Source organism: Mobula birostris, chromosome 29, assembly GCF_030028105.1.
Source record: "Mobula birostris isolate sMobBir1 chromosome 29, sMobBir1.hap1, whole genome shotgun sequence".
Taxonomy (NCBI): domain Eukaryota; kingdom Metazoa; phylum Chordata; class Chondrichthyes; order Myliobatiformes; family Myliobatidae; genus Mobula; species Mobula birostris.
Window position 1 is genome coordinate 22302609 of NC_092398.1, and position 23658 is coordinate 22326266.

Consider the following 23658-nt stretch of genomic DNA (forward strand, 5'->3'; position numbering starts at 1 on the left):
ATCTTTGCTTGTGAACGTTGTGTCTCTGATGCTGTGTGCCTGTGATGCTGCTGCAGGTAAGCTTTTCCCTGCACCTGCGGACACATGGGCTTGTGCACTTTGGCATGGAGAGGGGGTTTGCACAGCTGCAATGGGCTGAAGGGACTGCTTCTGTACTGGATGATTCTTTGACCAAGACAATGGGTTCCGGTTCTGATATCAAGAGAGTCCTTGGGCTCCATCAATGAAAGTGTTAACATACAGGGAGCGCTTGATGGCTTTGAGCCAGTACTTGCTTTAGTTTGCAATGAGGAGGGATCTCGTTGGAATCTATCAAACACTGAAAGGCTGAGATAGAGTGGACATGGGAGGCCAAGAGCAGAGGGCACAGCCTCAGAATAGAGGGACATCCATTTAGAACAGGAATGAGAGGAAATTTCTTCAGCTGGAGAGTGGTGAATCAATGGAAGTCAATGCCACAGACAGCTGTGGAGGCCAAGTCATTGGGCATTTTTAAAGCAGAGGTTGCTGGGCTCTTGGTTAGTCAGGACAACAAAGGTTACAGACTGAAGGCAGGAGAATGGGGCTGAGAGGAATAAATCAGTGATGGAGTAGACTCGATGGGCTGAATGGCCTAATTCTGCTCCTGTCTATATGCTCTTGTAAAAGGAGCAAGAAATCTGGATCTACTTGGGAAAGCTGAATTGGGTACAAAGACAGATTAGCTACAGAGGTTGCTATAGTTGGAGATGGCCACTCTCCCCCTCCTCATTACCCCCTCAACAGTTGAGCTAAGAACATCTTTGGAACTACCAGGGTTTTTGACTGCTTCTCTCCCTGCACACTCCCACAGATGTCTCCTCAGAACTAATCCCAAGAGCAGGGCAAGATTGATCTGCTCTTGGCTTCAAGGGACGACAGAATGATGCTTGCACAGCCTTGACGGGATGCTGCTGGAGTCACGCTGCACAAGAACAGGCCCTTCGGCCCAACTTCGCTATACTGACTGGGGTGCCAGTCTCTGGCACAGCAGAGGCTGGAGGGAGACCTAATAGAGGTTTACTAAGTTAGGGAAACCCAATAGAGGTTTATAAAATTATTAGTATAGATACAGTAGATGGTCTCTTTCCCCAGAAAAGAAATGTAATTTATTTTGAGGGTTAAGTTGAAAGGAGATATGAAGGGGCAAGTCTTTTTGTTAAAATTACAGAGAGTGGTGGGAATACGGAATGGGTTGCCAGAAGGTAGATAAGATAGTGGTGTCGATGAGCTTTGAGACCATGGGTTCCCAACCTGTTTTTATACCATTAATCAAGGGGTCCATGGATACATCCTATTTTTGACTGACCCATACCTGCAAGGGGAATGATGGAATATGGGCCGCGTGCAGGCAGAAGTTTAAAAATTGGATTTAGTTCGTAGGTTCTCTCCGTGACTGCGTGGGTTTCCTCCAGATGTTTCAGTCTCAACCCCCCCCCCCCCCCAGTGCAGACGTATTGGTTGGTCGGTCAGTTAATTGGCCATTTTAAGTTGTTCTGTCAGTAGGCTAAGATTAAATTGGAATTGCTGGGCGGTGCAGTTGAAAGGACCAGAAGGGCTTATTCCATGCTGTATCTACAACAACAAACAAATCTCTTTAATCCCTTACCATCAGGCAGAAGGCACTGTAGCTTTAGTACAATCACTGTTAGGACATGAAACAGCTTCTGCCGCCAGGCCGTAAAGCTACATACGTCATATGTCAGACGTCAGGTCTCATGATGTCTGAAACGCTAGTAGCTTCATACTGCTTACTTTTAAAACTTGTATTATATATGCATCATATCATCCTGAAGAAGGGTCTTGGCCCAAAATGTTGACTGTTTATTCATTTCCACGGATGTTGCCTGACCTGCTGAGTTCCTCCAGCATTTTGTGTGTGTTGCTTCGGATTTTCAGCATCTGCAGATCTTCTCATTTATTATTTATTGGTTTATTTGTGGTAATGTTACTTTACCACAACGTGCTGTGTGTGTGTAATATGTATTGTGTTGTGCATGTTGGTCCGAAGGAAGGTTGTTTTGTGGGGTGGTAACCGTCGTGTGCAACTGAATGACAATAAAATCGAACTTGATTAGGCATCAGTGTTCAGCACAGACAGGGTCTGTTTCCTCGCAGCCACAGACAGGAACACAGATTACATTGCCTGGCCCTGGGGTGGTACAGCACTGCACGGCTAGACCGGAGGGTTAAGAAAGAGACAGGCACTTGTTTTATTCAGGGTATAGGACAGCGAGTGCTGCCAGACGAGGAAAAAAAACACACGCAGTTTACAGTCAGGTTCTGTACACGGCTCAAGCACCCGAGGGAACTGTGGAAACTGTCAGGTCTGGGGGCGGGATGAGGAGAAAGTTTCTTTCAGTTCCAGGCACGTGGGAGGCACGGTTCAGCCTGGTCAGATAACCACGTGGCAACGCAGTGACAGAACGCCTTCACCTCCAGCAAGACATTCCCTCAGTCCCAGCGACTCCCTCCACAGTAAATGGACAACAGTTCTCATCCCTCTGGAAAGAAGTCGAAGGAGTTTTTAGTGGGTGTGGGTGGGAGAGGTGCTGCGGAGGTCTGGTTCCGGGTTTGACGAAGTGGCAGGGCAACGACTCCTCCCCAGTGAGCTCGGCAGCGCTGAGGCAAGGCGCAAGGATTCACACTTCATCCCGGCATCTGGTTGCAGCGCCTCCTGCAAGGTCAACAGGTTGGGGTCAATCCCAGAAACAAGCAGAGGAGTCTCTGCCGCTGCCCCCTCCCACGTGGATTCCACAAATCTCCTCCCACTGAACTTCTCTCATCGCAGCATTCCCTCCTCAACACCACTCCCCCCCCCACCAGTGTGGGACACCCTCCTCATCGCCATCCCTCCGGTAGCGTCCCCTCCCTATCACCTTTCCCCTTGCTGCCCTCCCAGAGAAGCACTCACCCTTCAGATCTGTCGCTGGGACCTGGCGCCACCGGCCATCAGCGCTCCTTGTTGGATCGTAGGTCTGTCGTTACTGGGTCATGCTGGATGGTCTGGTGTAGCATCAGGGCCAAGAGACCCGCCCGGTACGCCATAGCCATTCGCACATTCCGCTCCTGCTCAAACAGCTCATCCAGCTTGTACCACTGCCACACAATGGCACACAGTCAGTGAAACGAGGCATTCAGGGAGATGGGTGACTGAAGGATGGTGTGACAGAGCAGGATTAATGTCTGTGGGGATACAGTAGCGGGACATTGATAGGAGGCAAAACTGGGCTGAGAAATGGCAGATGGAGTTCAACCCACGTAAGCGTGAGGTAGTTCATTTTGGTAGGTCAAATATGATGGCAGAATATAGCATTAATGGCAAGACTCTTGGCAATGTGGAGGATCACAGGGATCTTGGGGTCCGAGTCCATAGGACACTCAAAGCTGCTACGCAAGTTGACTCTGGTTAAGAAGGCAGATGGTGCATTGGCCTTCAGCAATTGTCAGATTGAGTTTGAGAGCCAAGAGGTAATGTTGCAGCTATATCGGACCCTGGTCGGACTCTACTTGGAGTACTGTGCTCAATTCTGGTTGCCTCACTACAGGAAGGACGTGGAAACCATAGAAAGGGTGCAGAGGAGATTTACAAGGATGTTGCCTGGATTGGGGAGCATGCCTGATGAGAATAGGTTGAGTGAAATCGGCCTTTTCTCCTTGGAGCGACAAAGGATGAGAGGTGACCTGATAGAGGTGTATAAGATGATGACAGGCATTGATCGTGTGGATAGCCAGAGGCTTTTTCTCAGGGCTGAAATGACTAGCACGAGAGGGCACAGCTTTAAGGTGCTTGGAAGTAGGTACAGAGGAGATGTCAGGGGTAAGTTTTTTTTTTTACGCAGAGAGTGGTGAGTGCATGGAATGGGCTGCCGGCGGCGGCGGTGGAGGCACAAACAATAGAGTCTCTTAAGAAACTCCTGGATGGATACATGGAGCTTAGAAAAATAGAGGGCTATGGGTAAGCCTAGGTAGTTTTAAGGTAAGCACATGTTTGGCACAGCTTTGTGGGCCGAAGGGCCTGTACTGTGCTGCAAGTTTTCTATGTTTCTGTGGTGCTGGGGGAGAGGGGTCACCAAGGGACGGTGTGAGGGAGCTGGATTACTGTCGGTGGGGATACAGTCAGTGACACACAGTGCTGGGGGAAGAGGTGAATTACCTTCCCCCAGTAAACACTTAAATGGGAGAGAGGGGTGGTTACTGACTCCAGAACACTCACCACTCGCACACGCTCCAGGTCCACCTCTGCCCGACGCAGTTTCTCCCAGCAATAATGTTTGTTGCATTTGCGTTTGGCCACACGGCAGAATTCACCCGTCAACTCAAAGACATCCTTCACCAGTGGGCAGCCGCAAACCTCATCCGCCGACACCTGCCAGTTGAAAACAGGGACAGCATGGGTCAGACACAAAGTGCAGCTCCCTATACCGTCCCATTACACATTCCCGGAGTCGGAAATGCAGTGAAATTCCCTCTACACACTCTCATCACACATTCCTGGGGTCAGACGCAGAGTGAAGCTTCCTCTTCACCACAGTTTTGCGGACAGGTCTGGACAAATTGCCTAAGCAAGGATGGCGGGAGTTAACTAGATCGATTCCTGGGAGGGAAGATTTTTCTATGAGTGGTGATTTAAGCAGAAAAGACTGTGGTCTCTGGAGCTTTGTACACAGAAAGGAGATCCAATTAGAAACCCCTGACAGCATGATTGCGGTGAGGGTGATGCCTGGCTGGGGAATGTGAGACCAGGGGTCTCTGGAAAAGAGTTGACAGAGATGGGGGAGAAATCCCTTCAACTGGAGGGGTGGAGAATCCCCTAGAATTCCCTCACTCAAGGGGTACCTGCAAAAATTCCATCCCCGAGTAGGGTTCCAGCGGAAATTCTGTCCCTGTGGGGAGCCTGCAAAAGACATGCTGTGTAGGTCATTGGTCATTGTAAATTGTCCCGTGATTACGTTGCATTAATTGGGGCTGCCAGGGCTCCGCATTATATCGCTAAACAAATAAATAAATCCTGCGGTGGGAAACCTGCAAAAAAAATTCTCTCACCCTTGGGAGGGGGGCGGGGGAAGGAACCTGTGGAAACTCCCTCCCCGCCGAGGGGTAGCTGCAGAAATTCGCCGAAGACATTCACGCCAGAAACTGTCAGCAATACAGGGATTGAGGGATCAAGGGATACTAAATGGTGGCATCAAGGGAGAAAACAGGTTAACCTCACTGAACAGAAAGACAGAGAGCCTGGGCCGTGAGGTGGGAGTGAATGGTTTCCTCCTCAGCGCCTTCTCCGGACGCCTTCCATTCACCCTCCTCTCCCACCACCCTGCACCCACCTTACCTTGGGGTCCCGGGAGTGCTCGGGACACAGGACCTGCAGCCGCTTGCAGTAGGTCTTGCTCTGGGTGTTGTAGACGTCGCAGAACAACCGAGTGGCCCTGGGAGTGAGGGGAGAGGAAGGGGAGGGGAGGGTCAGCATTGCTTCAAATCCATCCCCTCACCCGCCCTGAGTTACAATCGCAGTCAGAGAAACAGGCCCTTCAGCTCATCTGATCCAAGGTGTCCATCTGAAATAGTTCCATTTGCCCACATTTAGCTGAATCTCTTTCCTATCCATGTACCTGTCTGAGTTTTTTTTAAAAGTTGTTCATGTACTTGCCTCTCTCTGGCAGCTCGTTCCATATACAGACCACCCTCTGGGTGAAAACGTTGCCTCTCTCTCATTAAATCTCTCCCCTCTCACCTTAAACGTGTGCCCTCTAGTTTTAGACTCCCCTACTGTGACCATCCACTTTATCTACGTCCCTCGTGATTGTATAAGGCTCTTTAAGGTCACCCGTGCACTCTGTAGAAAGAAGATTCAACCTTGAAATTAGACTCAGAATTGTGTTTGTTTAAGATAATTTCCAGCACACGTGTGTAAAGGAGGACAAAATGACCTGATGCAGCACAAAATAAAAAGTTTACATGCTGTGTAAATATTTCCTGCTCGGAGCAATAGTTGGTCAAGATTGGGGGGGGGTGTAGTGGACAACGAAGAAGACTATCATGGCTTGCAACGTGATCTGGATCAGCTGGAAAAACAGGCTGAAAAATAGCAGATGGAAGTTAATGCAGACAAGTGTGGGATGTTGCTGTCTGGTAGGACAAACCAGGGTAGGTCTTACCCAGTGAATGGTAGGGCACTGAGGAGTGCTGTAGAACAAAGGCATCTGGGAATACAGCAGCGTAATTCATTGAAAATGGTGTCACAGGCAGGTAGGGTCGTAAAGAAAGCTTTTGGCACATTGACCTTTATAAATAAAAGTATTGAATACAGGAAATGGGATGATATGTTGAAATTGTAAAAGATGTTGCTGAGGCCTAATTTGGAATATTGTGTGCAGCTTTTGTCAGCTACCTACAGGAAAAAATGTAATTAAGGTTGAAAGAGTGCAGAGAAAATTTACAAGGATGTTGCTGGGTCTGGAGGACCTGAGTTATAAGTGTTTCTTTTTTTTATGTTACTGCGAAGGCTAACAAAATGGCTTCTTTGTTATGCTATAATAAAAATGGCTTTTCTGTAATAATAACTGGGATGTAAGGAGTTCTCTCTCTCTCTGCTTGTTTGGGTTATATTATTGATAAGAGAGGGAACGAACCAATTGGGTTAGATGTTATTCTTCCTTGTGTGTCTGTAAGCTATTGTTTTTTGCGGGCTTTGGGGCAGAAGGCGCAATGGGGACAGGGAGAGGAGACGCGATGCTGTAAGCTGGGCGGCGGGACAGACCCCGAGCGGGAGTCCGAGGCCCAGGGTCTTCAGCAAGGAGAGGAGACGAAGACAGACTCGTGTGGAGTGTCTGGTCGACCACCGTGGTCGGTCCCAGGTGGCGGGTCGAGGGGGTCGGAGGGGATAGAATGGCGGAAAGAAGTCTCCATTAATTGAGCTCCAACTGTGTGCACGAAGTGGTTGAACTTTGATAAGTTTGGCACCTTTTACTTTCCTTTTATATTTTATCGCTATTAATTACATAGTTCCGGTAAGATCTATAAAGTGTAATCATTTAATCGCATATGGTGTATTGTCTGTTATTTGGCGGGGTGGGGTACATTACACAGCATCCACACAAACTTGATTACCCAGCTTGGCGGGGCCGAGGGCTGCTCCCCCTAGACGGAAGCGAGCTGAGTGAGCCTTGAGGCTTACAAGGGGGCTACATAAGGAAAGGTTGAATAGTTTAGTATTTTATTCCTTGGGACATAGAAGATTGAGGGGAGATTTGATGGAGGTATACAAAATTATGAGGGTATAGATAGGGTAAATACAAGCAGGCTTTTTCCACTGAGGTTGGGTGGGACTACAACTAGAGGACATGGGTTAAAGGTGAAAGCTGAATAGTTTAAGGGGAACATGAGGGCAAACTTCTTTACTCAGAGGGTGGTGAGTGTATGGAATGAGTTGCCAGCGCAAGTGGTGCATGTCAGCTCGATTTCAATGTTTAAGAGAAGTTTGGATAGGTACATGGACGGTAGGGGTATGGAGGGCTACGGTCCGGGTGCAGGTCGATGGGAGTAGCAGTTTAAATGGCTCAGCATTGACTAGGAGGGCCAAAGGGCCTGTTTGTGCGCTGTACCTCTCTATGATTCTATGGGCCATGTAACTGTAAAAAGAAATTAGAGGGATTGTTGTTACCCACCTCAACCACTTCCTCTGGCAGCTTGTTTCATATACGGATTACACTCTGGGTGAAAACCTTGCCCCTTGGCTCTCTATTAAATCTCTCCCCTCTCACCTTAAACCTGTGCCCTCTGGTTCTTGGTTCTCCCACACTGGGGAAAAAGACTGTGTATTTACCCTATTTATGCCCTTCATGATTTTATACACCTTTATAAGTTCGCCCCTCAGTCTCCTACGCTCCAAGGAATAATGTCCTAGTCTATCCAGCCTCTCTCAAAAACTCAGTCCCTTGAGTCCTGGCAACATGCTTGTAAGTTTCCTTTGCACTCTTTCCAGTTTAATAACATCCTTCCAACAGCAGAGCGACATAATACTCGAAGTGCGGCCTCACCTACTGAAACATACCACCCCAACTCCTGTATTCAGTGACCTGACCACTGAAGGCCAGCGTTGCAAACATCTTCTTCACCACCCTGTCCATCTCCGTCGTCACTTTCAGGGAACCATGTCCCTGTACCCCTGGGTCTCTCTGATCTACAACACTCCCTCTAAACCTTTCCTATCTATGTATCTGTCCGAGTGTCTTTTAAATGTTCATGCGCCTGCCTCAACCAATTCCTCTGACAGCTCGTTCCGTATACGAACCACCCTCTGGGTGAAAACTTTGCCCCTTGGATCCCTATTAAACATCTCCCCTCTCACCTTAAATCTGTGCCCTCTAATTGATTCCCCAGCCCTGGGGGAAAAGGACTGAGTGAATTCACCCCCTCTACACCACACATGATATTATACATCTCTACAAGTTCACCCTTCAGTCTGCTTCAATTCCAGGCATAAATGTCCAGCTTCCCTCCCCCTAACTTACTCCATCATCCCCTCAAAAATAGATCTACGAGTTAGTTACCCCCTCAAGGGCAGACCTGCAATATGGCTAGTTACCCCCTTGGGGGCCAGGGCACTTGTCTACCGTTACTCACCCCTCGATACGGGTTGGGTACATGGATCCAAATGAGGTCTGGCTCTCGTACTGGAAGAAAAAGAGAGAGGGGGTGAGGCGGCTAACTGAGGCGTGTGGGTCAAATGAGGAGGGGGAGGCGTCTGATTCTACCCCCACCCCACTCCCAGTTGTAGTTGTCAGCGTTTAGCACAGGGTGGGAGGGGGAGCAGGGTGAGGTAGGGCACTACCCCCCCCAATCCACTACCTTAGCATAGCAGCGCTCCATGTGCTTCATGGCCGTCTTGGGGTTGATAGGGTGACCGCAGGACACACAGAAGATCTGGAAGTCAGCCTCCTCGCTGTCACCCTCGTTCACCTGCCGCAGAAGCAGACAACAGTGACAGGCGGACATGTGTGCCGGAGGGTACGTCTCATGTACCAAAGCAAACCTGTTAACCCCTCCCTCCTATTCGCTCCCACTATCCCCACTCCCAATGGGACCCCTCCACTTCCATTCACTCTCACTGTCCCCACTCCAAATGAAACCAACCCCCTTCCCATTCACTCCCACTATTCCCACTCCCAATGGGACCCCACCTCTTCCTATTCCCTCCCAATTGATCCCCACCCCTTCCCATTCACTCCCATTGTCCCCACTCCCAAAGGGACCCCACCCCAATCGTCTCCAACCGCTTCCAGCGGGACCCCACCCCAATCGTCTCCAACCGCTCCCAGCGGGACCCCACCCCAATCGTCTCCAACTGCTCCCAGCGGGACCCCACCCCAATCGTCCCCAACTGCTCCCAGCGGGACCCCACCCCAATCGTCCCCAACCGCTCCCAGCGGGACCCCACCCCAATCGTCTCCAACCGCTCCCAGCGGGACCCCACCCCAATCGTCTCCAACCGCTCCCAGCGGGACCCCACCCCAATCGTCTCCAACCGCTCCCAGCGGGACCCCACCCCAATCGTCTCCAACCGCTCCCAGCGGGACCCCACCCCAATCGTCTCCAACCGCTCCCAGCGGGACCCCACCCCAATCGTCTCCAACCGCTCCCAGCGGGACCCCACCCCAATCGTCTCCAACCGCTCCCAGCGGGACCCCACCCCAATCGTCTCCAACCGCTCCCAGCGGGACCCCACCCCAATCGTCTCCAACCGCTCCCAGCGGGACCCCACCCCAATCGTCTCCAACCGCTCCCAGCGGGACCCCACCCCAATCGTCTCCAACCGCTCCCAGCGGGACCCCACCCCAATCGTCTCCAACCGCTCCCAGCGGGACCCCACCCCAATCGTCCCCAACTGCTCCCAGCGGGACCCCACCCCAATCGTCCCCAACCGCTCCCAGCGGGACCCCACCCCAATCGTCTCCAACCGCTCCCAGCGGGACCCCACCCCAATCGTCTCCAACCGCTCCCAGCGGGACCCCACCCCAATCGTCTCCAACCGCTTCCAGCGGGACCCCACCCCAATCGTCTCCAACCGCTTCCAGCGGGACCCCACCCCAATCGTCTCCAACTGCTCCCAGCGGGACCCCACCCCAATCGTCTCCAACCGCTCCCAGCGGGACCCCACCCCAATCGTCTCCAACCGCTTCCAGCGGGACCCCACCCCAATTGTCTCCAACCGCTCCCAGCGGGACCCCACCCCAATCGTCTCCAACCGCTTCCAGCGGGACCCCACCCCAATCGTCTCCAACTGCTTCCAGCGGGACCCCACCCCAATCGTCTCCAACTGCTTCCAGCGGGACCCCACCCCAATCGTACCCATCCGCTCCCAGCGGGACCCCACCCGTCCCCAACCGCTCCCAATAGGACCCCATCCCACCCACCCCCTATAGCTCCCAACGGGACCCCACCCCACCCGTCTCCAATCGCTCCCAACGGGACCCCACCCCACCCATCTCCAACCGCTCCCAACGGGACCCCACCCCACCCATCTCCAACCGCTCCCAACGGGACCCCACCCCACCCGCCTCCAATCACTCCCAATGGGACACTCGTCTCCAATCGCTCCCAACGGGACCCCACCCCTCTCCCTTTCAGTCCCAACAGGACCAGGACCCCACCCCTCCCCATTCACTCCCAACGGGACCCCACCCCTCTCCCTTTCAGTCCCAACGGGACCCCACCCCACCCCATTCATTCCCAACGGGACCCATCTCCAGTGGACCCTGCTGCGTGGTTCCCCCACCTCCTCATCCTCCTTGATGGACTGCTGCTTGGCCTTGGCGATGATGTTCTCCAGCTCGTGGAAGCGCCGCTCCATCTCCTGCAGGCGGCCGCGCGCCTGGTGCTGCTCGCGCCGGATCTTCTCCAGCAGCTTCTTGCCGTGCTCCTCGGCGATGCAGGGGCTCTGCTGCCACTGCTGGATCCGCTGCGGCAGGATCTCGTATATCCGGCTACGGGGAAGACCACAAGTCGCTTAGGTAGGTACAGAGGTGATTAAGCACCCGGAGGCTGGCCGTGGCCAGGAGGCCATGGTTGTCACAGTCCACTCCAGGGTCTGGTTGGCGGCAAGAGGAAATGGGGGCCAGGTGGTGGGTGGAGGGGGTGTCGACACGGGGAATCGGGAGAGGGAGGAAGAGAATCGGGAGAGGGAGGAAGGGATTCGCGAGCTCAGAGGATGGAAGATCAGCAGATTAGAGAGCTGGGGAGAGGAGGGTATTTGGGAGCTGGGAAGGGGGTGCTGGGGAGAGGAGGGGACACAGGAACTGAGGGGGAGAGGCAGGGGAGAGTAGGGGATGTGGGAGCTGAGGAGGTGGTTGGACGGCGAGGGGGTGGGGAGAGGGCGAGGGGTGCGGGAGCCAAGGGGTTGAGGAGACGAGAGGATTCAGGAGTGGAGTGGGGGGGGTGTTAGGAGATAAGTGGCTTCGGATAAGCGGAGGGGGTAAGATGAAAGGATTTGGGAAAAGAGGGAGGAAGATGAGAGGATTTGGGAGCCGAGAGGATTCGGGAGGGAGGGTGAACCACGTACTTGGCAGCCAGCTTGACCCCGCAGCCATCGGAGCAGTACTTGGAGCCCTGTCGGGCGGCCTGTACACAACTGGGGCCCAGGCACTGCCTCAGGTTGCTGGGCTCGCGGCTTTCAACCTTGTCGGAGTGCCGGTGTTTCTGTTTGTGTTTCTGTTTCTGACGGTGTCGCCGGTATTTCTCTTCCTTCTGCCAAGGGGGAAAGAGAGAGAGAGTGAGAGCGATGAGGGAGAGCAGACTGCCAGCCCAGAGGCAGTGAGATCTCGGGGCGCAGGGTGGGGAGAAGAACACCAATCCCTTGTCCTCCTCTATCCCTGCCTCCCACCATCCACACTCCTTTTCTGTTCCCACAACTGCAACAGTCCATCCCACCTTATCCCACAGGAGGGTGGGGGGCAGGTGCACGAGTGGGGGCCAAGGGCAAGTGCGAGAGAAAGGAGAGGGAGGGAGGGAGAGAAAGAGACTGGGAGATGAAAGGAGGGAAGGAGGGGGGAGTCGAGGATCAGAAGGGGAGTGGGAGACCAGAGGGGGAGCGTGATGTCTCAGAGAGGCCCGAGAGAACATGGGAGTGCGACACAGAGGGAGACAGAGAGGGAGAGTTACGGTCAGAGTGACAGACACCTTTAAATTGAGGAGGGAGAGACACCTGTAAAGGGAGTGGGTACTGATAAGGCAGTGGTGTGGTGTGCAGAGAGAGGTGATGGAGGTAATGGTTTCAGTAGATGACTGACTGAAGAGCCCACCCACTCCCCTCCCACCACAACCCCGTGGTCCCAACGCCAGGCACTCGTGCCCCTGCTGGCGAATCCAGCAATGACCCCGTAGAGCTGGGCATGCTGTTCACACGCACTGGCACAAAGCGAGGGGTGCAGAATGCGCCAAGGGGCGCTGTGTAACACTGCCACTTACCCACCACCACCCCGCCCAGTGTGGACCACAGCGCCACCCCTCCTTACCTTTTTCTCCGACTTTTTATCTCTCCGCTGCACGTGCTTCACCTTCACCGCGCGCTTGCGCAACGGCGGATCGATAAACAGAGGGTCCTCAGGTTCGCTAAACCACGGCTACGGAGGGAGGAGAGACGAAGGACGTCAGTTATAGTATCAGAGACCAAGCTCTCTCTCCCTACTGAGGGCGGGACGGGAGCAGCAGGAAATGATTCAGTCTGACCCTCAATCCCCTTTACCGTAAAGGCTCGCACCCCATGATTCATGGGACTGAGTGGGAAGATGGATCAGCCATGATGAAATGGCGGGCAGACTCGATGGGCCAAATGGCCCAATTCTGCTCCTATATCTTATGGTGTTATACAACACACAAACAGGCCATTTGGCCAAACTCACCTATGCTGACTAACCTCCCTTTTAAACCAGTCCTATTTGGGCTCTTGGCACAGGCAAAATATTTTGTTGACATGCGGCTTGCAATGCTGCCCTCGATTCTTTAGACACCACATTTAATAAAAAAGATACATCTTGATTTTCTTTACTACCAAATGAAGTAGCGAGTGATTTTTTTTGCAACCTGAGAACAGTGAGATGTTTCCACGGGAAATGTCTCACGTTGGCTTGGCATCAACCAGACGGATGTGAGAACAAGTGTTGTTGTATGATATGCTTTGAAAGCCTTACAGGTATACCAGCATTTCCATAGTAAACGGTTACACCAACAGTCCTATTTCAAAATGTTATTTCTCAATTGTGTTTTTAAAAATTTTTATTAATAGTTTTTGAACTGGTTTTCTGAAATTCTTCATTTATTTCCTTCTATTGTTATATTTTTATTGAAACAATGAATACATGTAATTAAGCAAACAGGACTCATCTCTTTTTCCTTGGAAAAAATGTCCACAAGAGCATAAGACATAGGAGCAGAATTAGGCCATTGGGCCCATTGAGTCTGCTGCAGCATTCTGTCACGGTTGATTTACTAACCCTCTCAACCCCATTCTCCTGCCTTCTCCCCATAAGCTTTGATGCCCCTACTAATCCATCAACCTGCACTTTAAATACACCCAATGACTTGGCCTTCAGTCATCTGTGGCAATGAACTTCACAGATTCTCCACCCTCTGGCTAAAGAAACTACTCATCTCTATTCTGAAGAGATGTCCTTTTATACTGAGGCTGTGCCTGCTGGTCGTAGACTCCCCCACTTTAGGAAATATCCTCTCCACGTACTTTTCAGTGACTATGTGAGGGACACGCAGGTTGGCGTCTGTAGTGCACTGCCTGGGTGGTGGTGGAGCCAAATAGATTAGGGACTTTTAGAGTCCGAGTCATAGAAAAGTACAGCACGGAAACAGCCCCTCAACCCATCTAGTGCATACCAGGTCATTTAAACTGCATACTCCCAACAGCCTGCACTGGGACCATCCCCTACCATCCATGTAGCTTCCACCTCTCCGTCTTCAACCACTTTTAACAGATCAGAACATGAATGTGAGGAAAATGGAAGGATACGGACGTTGTGTAAGCAGAAGAGATCAGTTTAGTTAGCCATTTGATTAATTGTTTCGGCACAACATTGCAGGCCAAAGGCCTGGTCCTCTGCTGTACTGTTCTATGTTCTAACCACTTCCTCCGGCAGCTCGTTCCAATTACATACTGCCCTCTGGGTGAAAAATACCACCCTTTTAAATCTGTGCCCTCTAGTGTCAGATTCCCCTTCCCTCTGACCATCCATCTTGTCTACACCCCTCATGAGAGTACCAATCTCTACAAATCAACTGTTTTGCAAGCCATCTACACAATTATCGAGATAGCACAAAGGAAAAGCAATAACATGCAGAATAAAGTGTTACATTTACAATAAGGTCACCCCTCGGCCTCCTTCACTCCAGGGAAAACAGTCCCAGCCTGTCCAGCCTCTCCTTATAACTCAATCTCTCCAGTCCCAGGAACATCCCTCTCTAGCCTAATGACATCTTGTCTCCGTCTCCAGCTTAATGACATCCTTCCCATAGCTGGGCAACCAGAACTGCACACAATACTCCGAGTGCAGCCTCACCGACATCTTGTACAGGTGTAACGGGACGTCTCAACTCTTGATACATGCAGCCTTTGCCACCCTGTCTGTGACACCACTTTTTACAACCCCCACCCCACACCCATGTCCCTGTCAATCTCAGTGTAAATCCTGTCCTGGTTTACATTCCCAAATACAACACCTCACATTCCCACCCCCCCGCCACCCCCAAGTTAAACTCCATCTGCCTTTCCTCTGCCCACCTTCCCAGCTTATCTACATTCTGCTGTTAATCCTAAGGCAGCCTTCCTCAGGCCCCATCACACCATCAACTTGGGTTTCATGCGCGGCCCGGGAGCGTAGCATTGCGGCTAGCTTGTTGCTTCACAGCGCCAGCGGGATTCAATTCCCGCCACCACCTATAAGTGGTTTGTTCGTTCTCCCCATGACCGTGTGGGTTTCCACCCGGAATCCAAAGACCTACGAGTTAGACCTGGTCTCCTTGAGAGTTTGACAGCATCCTCATCCTCCTTTATCGTGGGCACTGCCCAATCCAGACCTCACCAATACCATGTCCCCCGGACTTCTTGCTCCCTCCACCCCCCTCGGAATAAAGGCCATCATATCATTCGGCCCCTGAACCGTTTGTAGACACCAGGGCCAGGGAAGTGCAACCAGCACTTCTGCTTCCTCAAGAGGCTGAAGAAATTCAGCATGAAACTCACCTTTCCCTCACCCAAACACAGGCATTCTGTCCTGATGCAACGATAGTTCAGCAAAGACTAGACAGGCTGAAGGGCCTGTTCTTGCGCTTTTGTGCTCTACGATTTTATGGCTTGCTACAGCAACTTCTCTGCCCAAGAACATAAGAAACCGCAGAGAGCTGTGGACAGAGCTCAGCACGTCACAGAAACCAGCCTCCCCTCCATGGACTCTGTCTACACTTCCCTCTGCCTCAGCAAAGCAGTCAAAGTCCTCATGCATCCCAGATATTCTCTCTTCTCCCCTCTCCCATCAAGCAGAAGATACAAAAGCCTGAAAGCGCCTCCCACCAGGCTCAAAGTTTCTATACTGCTGTTCTAAGACTATTCAACAGTCTCCTAGTATGACACGATGAACTCTTGACCTCACAATCTGCCTCGTTCCCACCTACTTTATAAAGACCACATTCACCCCAGTACCTAAGAAAAACTAGGTAACATTTAATGACTACCGCTCGTTGGTTCTGAAATCTACCATCATGAAGTGCTTCGAGAGGACGGTCATGCCACACGTCAACACCAGCCTCCCAGGCAACCACAACCCACAAAAAATTCACCTACCACCCAACGAGGTCTACGGCGGAATCATTTCTCACTCCAGGAGCACCTGGGCAGTGCAGGCACTTCCATCGGACTCACTCTGCAACATTCACTCTGCAACTGGATCCTCAACTTCCTTATCGACAGATCACAATCAATAATGACAGGCAGCAACACCTCTACTGTGATTCTTCTCAACAATGGAGCTCCACACGGTTGTGTCCTCAGCCTCCTGCTCTGCTCCCTGTACACCCAGCTGGATTCTGTTTGAACTCCATCTGCAGGTTTGCAGATGACACCGCTGTACTGTAACTTATCTCAACTAACAATGAGTCAGTACAGGAAGGAAATGAAGAGCCGAGTGAAGTGGTGACAAACTTTCCCTCAAGGTCAACAAAACAAAACAGGTGGTCATTGACTTTGTCGGGAGGAGAGGTGGAGCACGTGTTCCTGTCTACATCAACAGTGCTGAGGTCAAGAGGGTTGAGAGCTTCAAGTTCCGAGGAGTGAACTTCACCAAGAGCCTGCCCTGGACCAACCACACGGACACCACGGCCAAGAACGCTCACCACTGCTTCTACTTCCCCTGGACTCTGAAGAAATCTGGCATGTCTCTGTCCACCCTTACCAATTTTTTTCAATCAATGCACCATAGAAAGCATCTTACCCAGATGCATCACGGCCTGGTACGGCAACTGCTCTGCATGTGACCGCAAGAAAGTGTGGAGAACTGTGGACACAGCTCAGCATGCCATGGAAAACAGCCTCCCCTTCACAGCTCAGCATGCCATGGAAAACAGCCTCCCCTTCATTATTCCGTTTACACTTCTCACTGCCATGGTATAGCAGCTAACATCACCAAAGACCACACTCACCCCATTCTCTCTTCCCCCTTCCCGTCAGACAAGAGGTACAAAAACCCAAAAGCACGTACCACCAGGACAGCTTCTACCCCGGTGTTATCAGACTCTTGAGCTCACAATCTACCTCATTATGATCTTGCAGCTTATAGTCTATCTGCACTGCACTCTCTGTGTGACTGTAACACTATTATTGTTTTACCTTGTTCCTCAATGCAGTGTGTAATGATCTGATCTGTATGAAAAGTGTGCAAGGCAAGATCTTCACTTTATCTCCGTACCTGTGGCAACAATAAACCAATTCCAATTCCTTATGGCCTTAGGCATTTCCCGCCTATACTTTCACTGTAACTGGAACACTTCATTCTGCTCACAAAAGAAAATCTGCAGATGCTGGAAATCTAAGCAACACATACAAAATGCTGGAGGAACCCAGCAGGCCAAGCAGCATCCATGAAAAAGAGTACAGTCACCCCTCAGGGGCAACTATCACATCGACTATACTCTTTTTCCACAGATGCTACCTGACCTGCTGAGTTTCTCCTGTGTGTCACTTTATTCTGAATTCAGTTATTGCTTTTCTCTTTTGTCCTATCTCAATGCACTGTTTCGATTGGGTGTATTCATGGGTATTCCTGTATGGTTGAATGACAATTAAACTTGAATTTGTAATAAAATGACCCATATAATGAGATGCGGAACAGATCTTCACTGTCCCTCAGCACATGTGACAATAACAAACTGATTTAATTTATTAACTTCCATTGGCTGTGGAGGCCAGGTCAATGGGTAGATTTAAAGCGAAGGTTAGTTGCTTCTTCATTAGTCAGGGCGTCAAAGGTTATGAGGAGAAGGCAGGAGAATGAGGTTGAGAGGGAAAATAAATCAGCTAAGATGGAATGGCGCAGCAGATTCGATTGACTGAATGGCCTTATTCTACTCCGATGTCTTATGGTCTTCACTAGCTGGGTAGGGAGGTGACGATACAACTTTATGACCCATTGGTCAGCCCACAGCTGGAGTACTGTGTACGGTTCTGGTCTCCACTCTACAGGAAGGAGCTGACTGCGCTGGTGAAGGTGCGGAGGAGATTCCCCAGGATGTTTCGGTGACGAGGCGAGACCAGAGGCTGGGTCTGTTCTCCCTGGAGTGGAGGAGGCTGAGGGGGGACCTGATAGAGGTAGACAGAAAGAGAGGGTGGGAAAAACATTCCCTGGGACAGAGGTGTCTAAACCCAGAGAGCACGCATTTAGACCAAGAGTTGTAGAGGAGATCCGAGGAGGAATATTTTCCCTTCAGAGGGACTGGGATCTGGAACCGTGCCTAGGGCGGTGATGGAGGCAGAGAAGGGAATGGTCGCAGAGCTGGGGAAGGGGATTGGTGTAGATGGTAGAGAGGTGAATGGACCTCTTGTATTACTGCAGCAGCAGCTTAGTGCACTGCCAGGCAAAGCCAAATTGCTCCGTCTGTGACAGCAAGAAACCGCAGAGAGTTGTGGACACAGATCAGCACATCACGAAAACCAACCTCGGACATTCTCCCTTCTCCTCCCTCCCATCGGGCAGAACATACAAAAGCCTGAAAGCATGTCCCACCAGGCTCATGGACAGCTTCTACCCCACTGTTATCAGTCTCTTGAATGGACCTCTTGAACGATAAAATTAACTCTGAACCTCGCAATCTACCTCGTTATGATCTTGCACCTTACCGTCTACCTGCACTGCACTTTCTCTGTAACTGTAACACTCTATTCTGCATTCTGTTATTGTGTTACCTTGTTCTACCTCAATGCACTGTGTAATGATCTGATCTGTATGAACAGTATGTAAGACAAGCTTTTCGCTATATTCCAGTACCTGTGACAATAGTAAAACCAATTCCAGTATATAAACACATACACACATGTAAGGGGTTTCTTCTTTTATGTTACTGTATGGCTAATAAAAATGGCTTCTCTGTAATGTTAACTGCTGAGACAGTGGTTCTCTAAAGCAGCTTGTTTTGGGTTATAATTACTGATAATGAGAATTGTATTCATTTACTAACCAATTGGGATAGATGTTATCCTTTCTTGTGTCTGTAAGCTATTGTTTTCGCGGGCTTTGGGCAGAAGGCGGATGGGGACAGAGAGAGGAGACGCGATGCTGTAAGCTGGGCGATGGAAGAGACCCCGCGCGGGAGTCCGAGACCCAGTGTCTTCGGCGAGGAGAGGAGACGAGAACAGACTCGAGCAGAGCGTTTGGTCGATCACCGAGGGTGGTCCCATTCAGAGTTCGGAGGACATTGACTGGAGGAAGGGGGACCCAGTTCTGTAAGAGCTCCAATGTTGTGTGCACGAACTGGTTAATAATAATAGCGCCTTTTTCTTGTTTTTTTAAAAAACAGTTAAACAGTTCTTATTTTGTTCCTTTACTATCCACATAGTCAAAGTAAGAGTTATAAAGTGTAATAATTTAGTCACATATTGTCTGTTATTTGGCGTGGTGGGCAGCATCTACACAAACTTGATTACCCAGTTTGGTGTGGCCAAAGGCTGCTCCCCCTAGACGAAAGTGAGCTGAGCGAGCCTGAGGCTTACCAGGGGCTACACACATCCACAGGAAAATGAATCTCAGCATTGTATATAGCAATGTATATGTACATTATTAATAAGTTCACTTGGAACTTCCTGAATTTTTCAACTTTGAAGATTCACTCACACTCGCAGCTGGGGTTGGGGATGGGGAGAGGGTGCCCACCTTGTTCTGGTCGCCACTGCTGAGCGAGGCGGCGTAGTCGTGGTACATGTGCGGGGCTGAACCATGGTCTCCGTCCTCAGACATGGACTCGGGGTCGGTCTTCACCTGCGCCAGCTGCTCCTTGATGATCATCAGCTCGTCGCCGCGCACCCGCAGCAATTTCTGGCAACGGAGAGCGAGGTGGTGAGGCTAGTGAGAGTCAGGAGGGAAGGGGTGATGAAGAGAGAGGCAGAGGGAATGGCTGAAGAGAGAAGGTATTGGTGGGGGGGGAGGGGGCTATATAACGGGTTGAGAGGAAGAAAGCCAGTAACCTCAACAATAAATGTGTCCCAACAAGGCAGTCAAGGTTGGAAGTGGAGAAGCTGGGCAGGGGAGGGCCAGAGTCAATAAGCTCACTAGAGTCTGTCCCCAAGCTGTCCATCCCACAGCACGTGTGTCCATAGGGAGACACCTGCAGAGAAGCCCCAGCAAGCCACCATCTCCCCAGGAGTACCAGAGCATGCAGAAGTACCCTGTGCACAGCACTGAAAGGTCTACCCCACCGTGCCCCTCCTCCCCACCCAGACGGCTGGGCTGGGGAAACCTTCGACAGAAGAGTCCCTTCTCGAGCTTCCGGGTCTCACAGCGAGATGGCCCGCTTTCAGCTTCCAGCTTCCTGGAGGATTATGGGTAAGCAAGCCAGCCATTAGGAATCAAGCAGCGCCAGACAACAGTTGTTGCGACGAGCAGCGGGGAAGCAGGAAAGTTCGGGTGGAAGGGGTCTCGGACAGTCCCTCTACACTTCCCCTACACCACTCATGCCAGCCGCCACCTTCGCCCTTCACCTACCCGCGCCCGGATCTCGCACTGCCGCAGCCGGCACTTCTGCCGGATCTTGTTGGGGCCCCCGAACTTCTTCATGTCCTTGCAGAAGTCGCACTGCCCGCAGTCCTCGGTTCGCCTGCACGCTTCACACTCCCCGCACATCCTCGCAGACCTCTTTATTTGCTTGTCGACGGCAGGAATGAGGCCGGGGAAGGGGGGGGGGGTGGGTTGGGGAGAAATGTGGGCGAGGTGGAGAAATTGTAAGAGGGAGGGTAGGGAGTGGGGCAGGAATGGAGAAGGGAGGGGAGAAGGAACAGCAGGGTGAAGGAAGGAAGAGTTTATAGATGGCCGAGGCGACGCAGGGCACGAGGAGCGCGATCCCCACCCTGACCCTCACCCATGACTGCTGGAACGGCCCGATACTCGGCATAGGACGGTGGCTCACACTGAGATTCAGTGCTGGAACGCAAACCCTGGAGGGTGGTCGGAGGATGCTGACAAAGAGCCCCAGGAACAGGGAAAAAGACCACAATACATGGGACTACCATTAGGCCACTAGGCCCATCGAGTCTGCTCTGTCACCATGGCTGATTCATTCCTCCCCACAATCCCATTCTCCCTCTAGCTGAAGAAATTCTTCCACATCGCCATTCTAAATTGACATCCTTCTATTCCGAGGCTGTGCCCTCAGGCCTTAGACTTCCCCACAAAACAAAATGTCCTCTCCACATCCACTCTAACTAGGTCGTTCAATATTTAATCAATTTCAATGAGTCTCCTTCATTCTTCTAACTTCCAGCAATTACACGCTCAGAGACATCAAAACGCCACACCCCATGCATCCAGCCCTTGCATTTGTTGACTCTACCCACAAGGATAATACATCTTCCGATCCTATGTCAGCTCTTTCTGAGGAGGTAAGGTCCAATCAGCAACAGAGATTCTCCCTCGTGTTACACCCCCACCTCCCCAAGCTTCACACGCAAACAGTGTGTGGCGGGGGAGCTCGCTCCCATGGCGACCTATCTAGATCGGCGGCAGCCCGGTAAACGCGTGATTCCCGCACCCCACCCAAACAGAGGCAGAGCTCTCAGGGGTGGGTGGGGGAGCGGGGGGAGGGGGAGGTCCCTTACATTTGCTGCTACTTTCCTCTTGTCCAGCCTCACGTCCCCCTGCTCTTTCCTCTTCTCCTTCTCAATCGCCACCTCGCCCGCCCGTTCCTTCTCCTTCGCCTTCTTCTGCCGGTATTTGATGGCGAGGGTCGGATCATTAGCTGTTGGGGAGGGGTGTGATCAGGGCAGGAAGACAAAGAGGATCCTTGGTTAAAAAGAAAGTGACGACTCTCCGTGTTTCCCCCACCAGCACACAGTATTGCAAAAGGATAAGGCACTGCATATTAGGACAGTACATTACAGGCCCTTCGGCCCACAATGTAGTGCTGATCTTTCCATAATCAATCTAACCCTTCTTTCCACATACCTTTCCATTTCTCCTTCCATCTTTGTGCCTATCTAAGAGTCTTCTAAATGTCTCTCAAGTATCTGCCTCTACCACCACCCCAGCAGGGCATTCCTTACATCCACCACTCTGTGTAAAATGCCTACCTCTGACATTCACTCAATCGCCTCCTAGACTATCCACTTCTATTTTGGGAGCCACTCTAACTATGCCTCTCATCATCATAAGCACCCCCATCAGGTCACCTCTCGTCCTCCTTCGCTCCAAAGTGAAAAGCCCCAGCTCGCTCAACCTCTTCTCATAAAACATGCTCTCTAATCTGGGCAGCATCCTGGTAAGTCTCTGCACCCTCTCTAAAGCTTCCACATGTTTCCTATAGTGAGGCGACCAGAACTGAGCACAATTTTCCACGTGTGGTGTAACCAGAGTTTTGTAGATCTGTGTAACACACACAAAATGCTGGAGTAACTCAGCAGGCCAGGCTGCATCAGTGGAGAGGAATAAACAGTCGATGTTTCATCAGCCCCGATTAAGGATCTCAGTCCAAAGCTTCAGCTGCTTATTCCCCTCCATTGATGCGGCTTGACCTGCTGAGTGCCTCCAGGTGTGGGTGTGTGCATGTGCGAATATGCATCGTTCCTGCTCCCTTCACCTAGTTCAGCTTGTGTAGAAACTCTGAGGGATCTATGGACGTGGACCCCAAGGTCCCTCCGTTCCTCCACACTCCTTAAAAATCCTGCTATTAGCCCTGTTTTCTAGAGCAGGAGCTCACAACTCTGGGTTCCTGCATTCGATCCAGACCTCCCACACTGTGCCCGTGTCTCTGCCGAGGTGGTGGGACTCGGCCAATTCTATCCCAGGCACAATGCCCCTCACCATTCAGGGACATCTGCAGGAGGCGATGTCTCAGGAATGTGATATCCATGGTTGGGGACCGTTCCCCCCCGCCCCACCATCAGGACCGTGTCCTCTGCTTGAAACTGCTGTCAGGCAGGAGGTACAGCAGCCCAACAACTCACCCCTGAAGGTTCAAGAACATCCCGGACACACTCCCTTCTCCCCCTTTCATCAGGCAGAAGATTTTTTAAAAAGCCTGACATGACCAGGCTCAAGGACAGCTTCTACCCCGCTGTTACGAGATTATTGAATGTGTGACCCTAGTGTGATAAGATCGAGGTTCAAGTTTAACTGTTGTTCAATCATACAGTAACATAAAAGAGCGTTACTCCAGGCCAAGGTGCAACACACAGAACGGTCACACGCAGCACAAGCCATGTAGAAGATACCAGTAAAATACAGGCAGACAAATATAGTTCAAGACACAGCCCACGAATGTTGCTTTCTATCTGCAGTCGAACACAATACGGCTTGTCTTCTGCCAAATGAACACTAGGGAGCAGCACCAACTCCAATTTGGATGCCGTGCCACATCACCTCTGACAATTCACTCCTGGACTTTTAACGCCTTAACAACGCTGCATCTTATTGCAAACCTGAACTGCTCTTCTTCTTTGTCCAGGGAGGCTTAGCACCTCTGGTGAAGGGGCTTGTCATGTCCACTCCGGGGCAACTTGTTCACCCTTTGTCTCCCTGGACACTCAGTTCTCACCTGGGGCTCCAAGTAGCTGTTTGCGTGTGAAAGTGGCTGCACCCCAGTACACTGCTTTAACGGGCAGGCTAAACCAGGTAAGGGTAGCCAGCAGGTCTCATACCCTGGTGAGATAGCAACATGCCTATCCCCGCATTAAAAGTCAGCTCTAGTGGACTGGGCGGATGAGATCTACAAAGGGATCCAACAGCCAGGAAGGAGGCAGTACAATGCTCCGTGGAGATTGAAGGGCATGACGAGGCACAGGAGAGCTCATGATCATCCACTGAAACAAATGAAGACCCCAATTGCGACGAACGCTCGTGCCACTGGATCCAGACTTCCAAGATCCAGAGAGTGGAATTGCCC

The 23658-nt window shown here is 51.4% G+C and overlaps 1 protein-coding gene across 5 annotated transcripts in view; it reads right to left on the reverse strand.

Moving 5' to 3' along the window:
• Nucleotides 1–2207: 2207 nt before the first annotated feature.
• The window catches only part of LOC140190307 (CXXC-type zinc finger protein 1-like), a 37325-nt gene continuing 15874 nt past the window's right edge, over nt 2208–23658 (reverse strand). Inside the window, exons 4-15 of one of the 5 annotated variants that reach the window (XM_072246922.1) lie at nt 21377–21516; nt 20268–20417; nt 19440–19628; nt 12531–12638; nt 11579–11763; nt 10796–11003; nt 8869–8979; nt 8644–8693; nt 5351–5447; nt 4235–4387; nt 2933–3117; nt 2208–2695 (exon numbers count right to left, since the gene is read on the reverse strand). In XM_072246922.1, the coding sequence (XP_072103023.1) occupies nt 2971–3117; nt 4235–4387; nt 5351–5447; nt 8644–8693; nt 8869–8979; nt 10796–11003; nt 11579–11763; nt 12531–12638; nt 19440–19628; nt 20268–20417; nt 21377–21516 (1538 nt within the window). In that variant the 3' untranslated portion in view covers nt 2208–2695; nt 2933–2970. The other 4 variants (XM_072246923.1, XM_072246921.1, XM_072246925.1 and 1 more) reach the window with 4 other exon arrangements.